The following is a 15,000-nucleotide window of genomic DNA, read 5'->3' on the forward strand; positions in this document are numbered from 1 at the left end:
ACACTGCCACGAGAGCCCGGAACTCGGGGTATAACACAATGGCCAGGACTTTTAAGTCCGTTGTGTCTTCTCAGTCTGTCTCTCTCTCGCTCGCTCCCACGCCAACTCCAAGTCTCGTCCCGGCTGCTGCTAATAAAGGCGACAGGTGATTAGATAACAAGGCCCAGCCGGGCAATCTACTCACCTGTCGCTGTCTTCGAGGCCGGTCCTTGCACACCTCGTTCCGCGGCAGGCCACGCCCACCCTCCACACACGGTTACTCTAGACAGCACCGACACTCAACAACAACACATCATTGGCAGACTATAATTACTTGTTTGCCAAAAAATATTTTTTAACCCAAATAGGTGAAATTAGACCATCTCCGACAGCACACCAGACTGTATCTCACGCCGTGACACGGTGGTTGAAAAACACTGGGTTAATAGCAGTGTTGGGACTAAAGTGTTACTGTAACGCCGTTAGTTTCGGCAGTAACTACCGTATTTTTCTAAGTATAAGTCGCACCGGAGTATAAGTCGCACCGGAGTATAAGTCGCACCGGAGCATAAGTCGCACCGGAGCATAAGTCGCACCGGAGCATAAGTCGCACCGGAGCATAAGTCGCACCGGAGTATAAGTCGCACCTGCCTAAAATGCATAATAAAGAAGGAAAAAAACATATATAAATCGCACTGGAGTATAAGTCGCACTGGAGTATAAGTCGCACCGGAGTACAAGTCGCACCGGAGTACAAGTCGCACCGGAGTATAAGTCGCACCGGTGTATAAGCCACACCGGAGTATAAGTCGCACCGGAGTATAAGTCGCACCGGAGTATAAGTCGCACCGGAGTATAAGTCGCACCTGCCTAAAATGCATAATAAAGAAGGAAAAAAACATATATAAATCGCACTAGAGCCCGGTCAAACTTTGAAATCTAATGCGTTTTTTTTAATATTCAGTAACTCAGTTACCGTTACCACATGATGCGTTACTGCGTTATTTTACGTTATTTTTGATGTAGTATCGGCTAGAAACAGAAGATCTGAGTGTGTTTTATTGGAGAGTTGCAGTGTCGTCCTTCTGATTCTTCCTGTGTCACAACGGGTACAAGAGAAGAGGCGCTGTGTGTGTGTGTGTGTGTGGGGGGGGGACTGGCGTGTCTGTGTTTACTAACAAGACATGGTGCAGCTGAAGCCCAGTTTCTTAACATGGAGATATTCTAGACCAGGGGTCGGCAACCCAAAATGTTGAAAGAGCCATATTGGACCAAAAAAATAAAAACAAATCTGTCTGGAGCCGCAAAAAATTAAAAGCCATATTACATACAGATAGTGTGTCATGAGATATAAATTGAATTAATATGACTTAAAGGAAACTAAATGAGCTCAAATATAGCTACAAATGAGGCATAATGATGCAATATGTACATATAGCTAGCCTAAATAACATGTTAGCATCGATTAGCTTGCAGTCATGCAGTGACCAAATATGTCTGATTAGCACTCCACACAAGTCAATAACATCAACAAAACTCACCTTTCATGCACAACCTTAAAAGTTTGGTGGACAAAATGAGACAGAAAAAGAAGTGGCATAAAACACGTCCTAGAAAGTCGGAGAAAGTTATACATGTAAACAAACTATGGTGAGTTCAAGGACCGCCAAAATTAGTAGGACAAAACGGCGCTCGCCAAATACTCGAATAAGTGAAGCATGTTTAATATAAACAGTGTGCTTTATAACAATTAGGGAGGTTTGTGTCATGTTTGTCCTCCTACAGAAACCATATTAAAACAAAAAATATATTTTTTTCCCCCCTCATCTTTTTCCATTTTTCATACATTTCTGAAAAAGCTCCAGAGAGCCACTAGGGTGGCGCTAAAGAGCCGCAGGTTGCCGACCCCTGTTCTAGACTGACCATACGTCCTCTTTTCACCGGACATGTCCTCTTTTGGGGAGCTGTCCGGGCGGAGTTTCTTAAATGCCTCAAATGTCCGGCATTTTGAGTTAGGGTTGCGTGTATTTTCAATGTACGTCCAGGGTTAAGAAGGGGTTGAAAACAAAACTAATTGTGCGCACGCAGCAGCATTGGTGAGGGAGGGGCAGAGACAGAGAGAGTGGATTGATTGATTGATTGAAACTTTTATTAGTAGATTACATATTCCGTACAATTGACCACTAAATGGTAACACCCCAATAAGTTATTCAACTCCACGTTAATCAATTTCTTTCAAACTGTCATTGCTCAAAACATAATATTGAATCAAAATCAATGTTATTGTGAATTATTGACCTATCCAAGGTTCCCATTACTTCACATCAAATATTCCACTAAGAAATATATTTTTGGTGGAAGATTTTGCATATTTTGTGTGTTTGCCATAAAAAACAGTTTTGTTTGACAAAAAAGGGCGGGAAACAAACAAAGAAAAAAACTACGTAAAAAACACTAAAACATTTTGAAATGAGGAATAGATGTGAAGTTGATGTAGACTCCAGAGATTTAAATATAAAATGTATGTATGCCCTGGCACACAATTATCATCATTTCAAAACACTTTTTACACTTTTATACTGAAATAAATACACCGACAACTTATTCAATAAAAACATAGAAAAAACTACCAGCAGCGGTAAAGTTTAGATCCATGAAGGAAAGAAGAAAGTGAATGAATGTTTATAACTGAATACATTTACATATGCATACACATTTGTTTTCTTTTGGATTATTTTTTTTTAATGAATGAAGTAACGTTTATGACAACCTTTTTCCAAAACACAATATAGAATATTTATTTATTTTTTATTTTATTTATATTTATTTATTTTTATTTTTTATTTTATTTTTTTTATTTTTTTAATGAATGAAGTAACGTTTATGACAACCTTTTTCCAAAACACAATATAGAATATTTATTTATTTTTTATTTGATTTGATTTATATTTATTTTATTTTTTATTTTATTTTTTTTAATGAATGAAGTAACGTTTATGACAACCTTTTTCCAAAACACAATATAGAATATTTATTTTTTATTTTATTTATATTTATTTTATTTATTTATTTTATATTTTATTTTATATATTTATTTATTTATTTTTTTTAATGAATGAAGTAACGTTTATGACAACTTTTTTTCAAAACACAATATAGCATGTGAGATATAACAGGATAATGCATACATTTATCTTTTTTTTTCTTTTTTCAAAAAGCTTACAAAAAAGTGGGACCCCAAAAATGTACTGTCTGACCTCATTTTCATGACCTGAAGGGTGTCCCTGGGGCCCCATTTTGAAGAATCCTAGCGCTGATCAACAGATTGTATTATTTTCCACTGCAATAAATGAAGGCTAAAAGGGCATTAATGGGAGCTTTAAGAAAAAAACAAGAAAAAAAGAAGTAACTAAACAGTAACGCATTACTTTTTGAAATAAAGTAACTAGTTACTGGTTTTCAGTAACTAACCCAACACTGGTTAATAGACAGTGTGCACTTTAGTTCTAATATGTGGAAGTAACACACACACACACACTAGGTGTAATGAAATTTGTCCTCTGCATTTGACCCATCCCCTTGTTCACCCCCTGGGAGGTGAGGGGAGCAGTGAGCAGCAGCAATTTTTGGTGATTTAACCCCCAATTCCAACCCTTGATGCTGAGTGCCAAGCAGGGAGGTAATGGCTCCCATTTTTATAGTCTTTGGTATGACTTGGGGTTTGAACTCACAACCTACCCATCTCAGGGCGGACACTCTGACCACTAGGCCACTGCGCTGGTACAAGTACAATATAAACGGCTCGTATTAATTAGTATACTGTGATCATGTCATCTTTATGTCACCACAAAGACATAAATAATAATAATAATTGATGTCCCAGCGCTCACATAACGACATCATCTTGTTTGAGGGCGCCTCCTTCTTAGGACGTCCTCCTTTTGTCTGACTCACACACACACACACACACACACACACACACACACACACACACACACACACACATACACACACACACACACACACACACACACACACACACACACACACACACACACACACACACACACACACACACACACACGACACTTTGTGTCGTCTGCACAATGAAAGGCGGTGTGTGTGCAGTCATCGAAGTTGATGCTGCTCCCGGGGCAACCGTTTCCTCCTGTTGCCATAGCAACCTTCCACCAACCACGGCCGGGTTCTTAAAGATTCTCGGTCGCGTGCGTCGTGGTCGTGGTCGTTGTTGTGTTTGTGCGAGCGTCTTCATCCGCCTCCATCTCCTCTGTTGAAAAATAAAAACCCCTACACACACACACACCCCGCCCCTCCCCCCGCCGTCTAAACCACACACACACACACACACACACACACACACACACACACACACACACACACGGTTTTATCATGTGATTGGATTGGCGCATCACAATTGGCGTACGTGAGGGTGGCGTGCGTCCAATCAGAGTTTAAGCCCGCAGATCAACATAAGCGAGGCTGCCTGATGCTGTCAGACGGGCAGAGGGAGGGACCGAGGAAGGCTGGAGGATGCCAGCAAGGAGCCTCACTGGCTGAAATCCACACAAAGCGTCACGTACGGGGATTAGATAGCAGCCGCCATCATCATCATCATCGTCATCCTCCGCTAGGATTCCGTGTGTGTGTGAAGCGACTTGCAAGCATGGAGGTGACATGTAAGTAGTCCTGGGGTCTATCAGCTTGTGGAGGACCACCACATCTGGATCCTTTATCTACGCATCATCCCCCCCCCCCGTGTGTGTGTGTGAGGCGGGGGGTTGGGCTTTGTTAGGAACGGGATTACGCCTCCGCCGCCAGGAATCCTGTGATTTAGTGGCCGTGGGGTGGGGGGAATAAACACGGGATTAACGCCACAGTCGCTGCTGCAAGGGACAAGAGGAATACTGTAGTAGTACTTACTACCACTGAGTACTACCAAGACCCTCAAGGAGACACTTGATGTGCTACTTTCATCTTTTCTGAAGGGTTGAAGCATGGGAATATTGACATGTTCTTTTGGTTTGTGTTGTGATGACGAGTGGAGAAGAAAACTTCATATTTACACTAAGAAGCTCTTTATATTTACACTTTGTAGTATTTACACTAAGGTATTTATATTTTGTAGTATTTACACTAAGAAGGTATTTATATTTACACTTTGTAGTATTTACACTAAGGTATTTATATTTACATTTTGTAGTATTTACACTAACAAGCTCTTTATATTTACACTTTGTAGTATTTACACTAAGGTATTTATATTTACACTTTGTAGTATTTACACGAAGGTATTTATATTTACACTAAGGTATTTATATTTACCCTTAATAGTATTTACACTAAGAAGGTATTTATATTTACATTTTGTAGTATTTACACTAAGGTATTTATATTTACACTTTGTAGTATTTACACTAACAAGCTCTTTATATTTACACTTTGTAGTATTTACACTAAGGTATTTATATTTACATTTTGTAGTATTTACACTAAGAAGGTCTTTATATTTTCACTTTGTAGTATTTACACTAAGGTATTTATATTTACACTTTGTAGTATTTACACTAAGAAGGTATTTATATTTACACTTTGTAGTATTTACACTAAGGTATTTATATTTACATTTTGTAGTATTTACACTAAGGTATTTATATTTACACTTTGTAGTATTTACACTAAGGTATTTATATTTACACTTTGTAGTATTTACACTAAGAAGGTATTTATATCTACATTTTGTAGTATTTACACTAAGGTATTTATATTTACCCTTAATAATATTTACACTAAGAAGGTATTTATATTTACAGTACATTTTGTAGTATTTACACCAAGGTATTTATATTTACATTTTGTAGTATTTATATTTACATTTTGTAGTATTTACACTAAGGTATTTATATTTACATTTTGTAGTATTTACACTAAGAAGGTATTTATATTTACACTTTGTAGTATTTACACTAAGGTATTTATATTTACACTTTGTAGTATTTACACTAAGAAGGTATTTATATCTACATTTTGTAGTATTTACACTAAGGTATTTATATTTACCCTTAATAATATTTACACTAAGAAGGTATTTATATTTACAGTACATTTTGTAGTATTTACACCAAGGTATTTATATTTACATTTTGTAGTATTTATATTTACATTTTGTAGTATTTACACTAAGGTATTTATATTTACATTTTGTAGTATTTACACTAAGAAGGTCTTTGTATTTACATTTTGTAGTATTTACACTAAGGTATTTATATTTACCCTTAGTAGTATTTACACTAAGAAGGTATTTATATTTACACTTTGTAGTATTTACACTCAGGTATTTATATTTACACTTTGTAGTATTTACACTAAGAAGGTATTTATATGTACATTTTGTAGTATTTACACTAAGAAGGTATTTATATTTACATTGTGTAGTATTTACACTAAGAAGGTCTTTATATTTACATTTTGTAGTATTTACACTAAGAAGGTATTTATATTTACATTTTGTAGTATTTACACTAAGGTATTTATATTTACACTTTGTAGTATTTACACTTAGAAGCTTTTTATATTTACATTTTGTAGTATTTACACTAAGGTATTTATATTTACCCTTAATATTTACACTAAGAAGGTCTTTATATTTACATTTTGTAGTATTTACACTAAGGTATTTATATTTACACTTTATAGTATTTACACTAAGAAGGTCTTTATATTTACATTTTGTAGTATTTACACTAAGGTATTTATATTTACACTTTGTAGTATTTACACTAAGGTATTTATATTTACATTTTGTAGTTTTTACACTAAGAAAGTCTTTATATTTACACTTTGTAGTTTTTACACTAAGAAGGTCTTTATATTTACATTTTATAGTATTTACACTAAGGTATTTATATTTACATTTTGTAGTATTTACACTAAGAAAGTCTTTATATTTACACTAAGAAGTACAGAAACATGTAGTAAAGAAAGTGGAAGTACTATGATTTTACAGTCAAAGCATCCAAAATAGTACAAACATAAAATAGTATTTTGTTATTGTGAAAATGAGAAACAGGAAAAAAAGCTGTCAGATAAAAAAAAAAAGTCATTGAAATAAAGTTGTTGCAATTTAGCGTCAAAAAGGAGAGAAGAAGAAACAATTGCCATCTTTTATGCAAAGTCTGGAACATTATATGCACACTCAACACACACTAAGTACGCACTCATCACACACTAAGTACACACTCAACACAGACTAAGTATGCACTCAACACACACTAAGTGTGCACTCAACACAGACTAAGTACGCACTCAACACAGACTAGGTACACACTCAACACAGACTAAGTATGCACTCAACACAGACTAGGTACGCACTCAACACAGACTAGGTACGCACTCAACACAGACTAGGTACGTGCTCAACACAGACTAAGTGCGCACTCAACACAGACTAAGTATGCACTCAACACCGACTAGGTACGCACTCAACACCGACTAGGTATGCACTCAACACCGACTAAGTACGCACTCAACACAGACTAGGTACGCACTCAACACAGACTAGGTACGCACTCAACACCGACTAGGTATGCACTCAACACACATTAAGTGCGCACTCAACACAGACTAAGTATGCACTCAACACCGACTAGGTACGCACTCAACACCGACTAGGTATGCACTCAACACCGACTAAGTACGCACTCAACACAGACTAGGTACGCACTCAACACAGACTAGGTACGCACTCAACACCGACTAGGTATGCACTCAACACACATTAAGTGCGCACTCAACACAGACTAAGTACGCACTCAACACAGACTAAGTACATACTCAATGCTCCGCTACAACTGACTTATGCTGTGTGTGTAGTGCAGTTTTTAGTGAACTTACCAAGACTACTCAGGTTTGAAGAAACATATCAATGAATGCAATAGTTTCCACCAGGACTCTCAATAATTGGATCTGGGTTGGAGTCCCAGTCTGGTTGATGGGAGGCAAAGTTTGGAGGAGTCATGATGCCAGACAATATGAGGTGTTTCACCTGTGCTAATTGCTTAATGAACTTATAGTTAAAAATGTAAGTAATGAGTAACAACAATAATAGTCAATGATAACCTTCGATCAATACTCAAGGTATTTCAAGTACTTTCTAGACTTCTTTTGACATAGTTACAGTTTATGAAACCCTCAAATGAAATATATCAGTAAATGTAAGTTTCTTAAAGAGAATTCATTAAAATGGTCAAAGTTAAAGACTCACTTTGCTTGCAATGAGTTCATATCATTCATTATTGTCATTACTTCATTGCTGACATTAATTCACTTTTGCACTTTATACTACATTTTTATGTTTCACCTGTATATGTATGAATATATGTACGCCTATACATACATACTATATACACACATCTATGTATGTATGTATATATGTGAATATATGTACATATGTATATATAAATATATGTGTATGTATATATACATATACACATATATACACGTGTGTGTGTATGTATATATATATATATATATATATATATATATATATACATACATACATACATACATACATACATACATACATGTATGTATGTATACATGTGAATATATACATGTATGTACAGTATATATGTGAATATATACATGTATGTATGTACATACAGTATATATGTGAATATATACATGTATGTATGTATTCACATATATACATACATACATGTATGTATATATTCACATATACATACATACATGTACATATTCACATATACATACATACATGTATGTACATATTCACATATACATACATACATACATACATACATACATACATACATACATGTATGTATGTATATGTGAATATGTACATGTATGTATGTATATGTGAATATATACATACATGTATGTATGTATATATGTGAATACATACATACATGTATATATTCACATATTCACATATATACATATGTATATATGTGAATATATACATGTATGTATATCTGTGAATATATACATACATGTATGTATGCATATATGTGAATATATACATGTATGTATAAATGCATACATTTATATATTCACATATATACATGTATGTATGTATATATGTGATATACATACATATATACATACATACATGTATGTATGTGAATACATACATACATTTTAACATATACATACATACATGTATGTATGTATGTACATATTCACATATATACATATGTATATATGTGAATATATACATGTATGTATATCTGTGAATATATACATACATGTATGTATGCATATATGTGAATATATACATGTATGTATAAATGCATACATTTATATATTCACATATATACATGTATGTATGTATATATGTGATATACATACATATATACATACATACATGTATGTATGTGAATACATACATACATACATTTTTGTATATATTCACATACATACATACATGTATGTATGTATATATGTGAATATATACATTCATACATTTTTGTAAATATTCACACATATACATACATGTGCGTATATATGTATGTATATATGTGAATGTATATATACATAGATGTATGTATGTGTATATATTTACATGTATATATACATGTATGTGTATTTATATATTCATATACACATATTTACACACACCTCTAATGTGTATATATATACTCATATATACACACACATGCATGTATGTATATATATGTATATATACACATACACACACGTATATATGTATGTATGTGTGTGTATATATGTATATATATATATATATATATATATATATATATATATATATATATATATATATATACATACATACACACATGTATGTATGTATATACATACATGTGTGTATGTGTTTGTGTGTATGTATGTATATATGTGTATATATATATATATATATATGTGTATACATACACACACATCTTTCAAAAGTGAAAGTAATATGATATTTAGTACAGGTAGTAAAAGATGATGAAGTTATTAAGGGAAGAGTAGAAGTGTCAGAGCGTGTCACCACCAAGAATTCCTGAGGGGGATTTTCAGAATTTTGTTCAAAAAAGACTTAAAATCTTTTCTTTGCCACCGCGAGACAAGCCGTGCTTTTCTAAATTTGAGGACTAAAGAGGTGGCTTTAAGGAGATTACAGACGCTCGCTTGTGTCGTCTTCACATTTCCCACCACTTAGTCCAGATTAGCAGCAGGATTAGGTTTGGTTCTTGTGGGGTCTAAGAGGCTTAGAGGCCAAATGACAGAAGAAGTAGGCTGATGCAGGCTGGCTATTTGACTTCCTGCCTCTGACTCCGCCCCCTCCCCCCAGGTCATGCAGGTGGTGCGGGAGCAGGTCATGCGAGCGCTCACCCTCAAGCCTAATTCCCTGGACCAGTTCAAGAGTCGCCTGCAGAACCTGAGCTACACCGAGATCCTCAAGATACGCCAGTCTGAGAGGATGAATCAGGAGGACTTCCTGTCCCGTCCCATCCTGTGAGTCCACCAATCAGAGGTTTTGTCTTTTCCTGACCTTTTGGAGCAAACACCTGATGTGTTGTGGTGACATCATGTCCCTGCTCTTTGGCCCAAAATAGACTGCTAGCTCTACTGACTGATCTCGTTTGATGAAGTAACTCCCACCAGTCAGTTTGGAGTCAGTACCACACCTGCTCAGCCGCATCATTTGCATCATTTATGCACAGCGCCGTCACGTGTGTTGCACTCAAATGCAGCACAGTGCGTGAATACATCATACGTGTATATGCACTTAAATACATTATACGTGTATATGCACATACATACATCATACGTGTATATGCACATAAATACATCATACGTGTATATGCACATAAATACATCATACGTGTATATGCACTTAAATACATCATATGTGCGTGAATACTCATACGTGTATATGCACATAAATACATCATGTGCCTGAATACATCATATGTGTGTATGTACATAAATACATAATAGTGCGTGAATGCATAATACGTGTATATGCACATAAGTACATCATACGTGCGTGATTACATCATACGTGTATACGCACATAAATCATACATGTATATGCACTTAAATACATCATATGTGCGTGAATACTCATACGTGTATATGCACATAAATACATCATGTGCGTGAATACATCATGTGTGTATGTACATAAATACATAATAGTGCGTGAATGCATTATACGTGTGTATACACAAATACATCATATGTGCGTGAATACATCATACGTGTGTATACACATGAATATATCATACGTGCGTGAATACATCATACGTGTGTATGCACATAAATACATCATAAATGCGTGCATACATCATACGTGGAAAACATTTGTGTATATTTGTGCGCAAATACATTATACATGCGTGAATACATTGTACGTGTGTGTATACACATAAGTACATCATATGTGTGTGAATACATCTTATGTGTATACACAAATACATCATACGTGCGTGAATACATCATACATGTGTATGCACATAAATACAGCGTACGTGTGTGAATACATCATATGTATTCACGCGTACATCATACGTGCGTGAATACATCATACGTGTATATGCACATAAATACATCATATGTGCGTGAATACATCATACGTGTGTATGCACATAATTACATCATACGTGCATGAATATATCATACGTGTGTATACACATATATACGCCATACGTGTGTGAATATATCATACGTGTGTATACACATAAGTACATCATATGTGCGTGAATACATCATACATGTGTATACACATAAATACATCATATGTGTGTGAATACATCATACGTGTGTATACACATAAGTACATCATACGTGCGTGAATACATCATACGTGTGTATGCACATAAATACATCATACGTGCGTGAATACATCATACGTGTGTATACACATAAATACATCATATGTGCGTGAATACGTGTATACGCACATAAATACTTCATACGTGTATACGCACATTAATACATCATACGTGTATACGCACATTAATACATCATACGTGTATACGCACATAAATACATCATGTGTATACACATAAATCATACGTGTGTATGCACTACATCATATGTGCGTGAATACATTATACGTGTATACGCACATAAATACTTCATACGTGCGTGAATACATCATACGTGTGTATACACATTAATACGTCATACGTGTGTGAATATATCATACGTGTGTATGCACATAAGGACATCATACGTGCGTGAATAAATCATACGTGTGTATACAAATAAATACATCATACATGCGTGAATACATCATACGTGGAAAACATTTGTGTATATTCGTGCGCAAATACATTATGCATGCGTGAATACATTGTATGTACACAAATACATCATACGTGTATACGCACATTAATACATCATACGTGTATACGCACATAAATACATCATACGTGTATACGCACATAAATACATCATACATGTATACACACATTAATACATCATATGTGTATACGCACATAAATACATCATACGTGTATACGCACATAAATACATCATACATGTATACACACATTAATACATCACACGTGTATACGCACATAAATACATCATACATGTATACACACATTAATACATCATACGTGTATACGCACATAAATACATCATGTGTATACACACAAATCATACGTGTGTATGCACTTAAATACATCATATGTGCGTGAATACATCATACGTGTATACGCACATAAATACATTATACGTGTAGACGCACATAAATACTTCATACGTGTATACGCACATAAATACTTCATACGTGTGTATGCACTTAAATACATCATGTGCATAAATCCATCATACGTGTATACGCACATAAATACTTCATACGTGTGTATGCACTTAAATACATACGTGCATGAATACATCATATGTGTTTATACACATAAATACATCAAATGTGCGTGAATACATCATACGTGTATATGCACATAAATACATCACACGTGCGGGAATACATCGTAAGTGGAAAACATTGGTGTATATTCGTGCGCAAGTACATTATACATGCGTGAATACATTGTACGTGCGGTAATACATTGTTCATACATAAATACCTCGTACGTGCGTGAACACATACGTGTGTAAATACGTTATGCGTGCGTGAATACATTGTATGTATGCGAATACATCGTACATGTATACGCCCATAAACACATTATACACGCGTAAATACCTCATACGTGAATGAACACACGTGCACGCACAATACCTCATGCATACATCGGATGTGCGTGAATACATCAGATGTGCGTGAATACATCAGATGTGCGTGAATACATCGGATGTGCGTGAATACATCAGATGTGCGTGAATACATTGGATGTGCGCGATTACGTGCATTAACACATACATGATACGTGCATGATTACATGATACGTGATGATGGAGGACATTTGTGTGCTAGCATGTTTTGTGACTGTAAATATTTGTGTTTTATTTGTTGGAGGGAGCTGAGGGAGAAGATCCAGCCAGAGATCATGGAGTTGATCAAACAACAAAGACTCAACAGACTATGTGAAGGAACATGTTTCCGGAAGATCAGCAGTCGCAGGAGGCAAGGTGGGGACTGGACTGGACTCTTTGACGCTTCATGCCGTAGCGACTTGCTAGCATTCGCTACCGGCAGCTAGCATAGGCTAGCGATGTCACTAGTAGAAGCTAACACGTGGCTGCTAGCATCAGGTATTAGCGGCAAACTAAAGAAGCTAGTTGTTACTGTGCTTCCTACTACTGGTAGCCGCGACTGAACGTTTATATTAGCGTCTGGTAGCTAACATCAGCTACTGGCAGCTAGCATAGGCTAGTGATGTCGCTAGTAGACGCTAACACATCAGTCGTGGCTGCTAGCATCAGGTATTAGCGGCAAACTAAAGAAGCTAGTGGGTAGCTGGCAGCCGCGACTGAACGTTTATATTAGCGTCTGGTAGCTAACATCAGCTACTGGCAGCTAGCATACTGGAAGTGGTTCTTGGCAGCTAGAAAAGGTATTTGGCAGCTAGAAGAGGTATTTGGCATCTAGAAAAGGTATTTTGCAGCTAGAAGAGGTATTTGGCATCGAGAAGAGGTATGTGGCAGCTAGAAGAGGTATTTGGCATCTAGAAGAGGTATTTGGCAGCTAGTATTTGGCATCTAGAAGAGGTATTTGGCATCTAGAAGAGGTATTTGGCAGCTAGTATTTGGCATCTAGAAGAGGTATTTGGCAGCTAGAAGAGGTATGTGGCAGCTAGTATTTTGCAGCTAGAAGAGGTATTTGGCATCTAGAAGAGGTATGTGGCATCTAGAAGAGGTATTTGGCAGCTAGTATTTGGCATCTAGAAGAGGTATTTGGCAGCTAGAAGAGGTATTTTGCAGCTAGAAGAGGTATGTGGTAGCTAGAAGAGGTATGTGGCAGCTAGAAGAGGTATGTGGCAGCTAGAAGAGGTATGTGACATCTAGAAGAGGTATGTGGCAGCTAGAAGAGGTATGTGGCAGTTAGAAGAGGTATGTGGCATCTAGAAGAGGTATTTGGCAGCTAGAAGAGGTATTTGGCAGCTAGAAGAGGTATGTGGCAGCTAGAAGAGGTATTTGGCAGCTAGAAGAGGTATTTGGCATCTAGAAGAGGTATTTGGCAGCTAGAAGAGGTATTTGGCAGCTAGAAGAGGTATGTGGCAGCTAGAAGAGGTATTTGGCAGCTAGAAGAGGTATGTGGCAGCTAGAAGAGGTATTTGGCATCTAGAAGAGGTATGTGGCATCTAGAAGAGGTATGTGGCATCTAGAAGAGGTATTTGGCATCTAGAAGAGGTATTTGGCAGCTAGAAGAGGTATTTGGCAGCTAGAAGAGGTATGTGGCAGCTAGAAGAGGTATTTGGCAGCTAGAAGAGATATATGGCAGCTAGAAGAGGTATTTGGCATCTAGAAGAGGTATGTGGCATCTAGAAGAGGTATGTGGCATCTAGAAGAGGTATTTGGCATCTAGAAGAGGTATGTGGCAGCTAGAAGAGGTATTTGGCA

General features: G+C 36.2%; 1 protein-coding gene across 2 annotated transcripts in view; it reads left to right on the forward strand.

The window, feature by feature from the left end:
* Window positions 1-15,000, forward strand: part of elmo1 (engulfment and cell motility 1 (ced-12 homolog, C. elegans)) — a 134,568-nt gene that overhangs the window by 108,494 nt on the left and 11,074 nt on the right. The window contains exons 1-3 of one of the 2 annotated variants that reach the window (XM_061931102.1): window positions 4,477-4,676; window positions 10,316-10,479; window positions 13,457-13,569. In XM_061931102.1, the coding sequence (XP_061787086.1) occupies window positions 10,319-10,479; window positions 13,457-13,569 (274 nt within the window). In that variant the 5' untranslated portion in view covers window positions 4,477-4,676; window positions 10,316-10,318. Of the gene's footprint in view, window positions 1-4,476; window positions 4,677-10,315; window positions 10,480-13,456; window positions 13,570-15,000 lie in introns of those variants that run through there. The other variant, XM_061931101.1, reaches the window with a different exon arrangement.

The sequence above is a fragment of the Nerophis lumbriciformis genome, linkage group LG37 (genome assembly GCF_033978685.3).
Source record: "Nerophis lumbriciformis linkage group LG37, RoL_Nlum_v2.1, whole genome shotgun sequence".
Taxonomy (NCBI): domain Eukaryota; kingdom Metazoa; phylum Chordata; class Actinopteri; order Syngnathiformes; family Syngnathidae; genus Nerophis; species Nerophis lumbriciformis.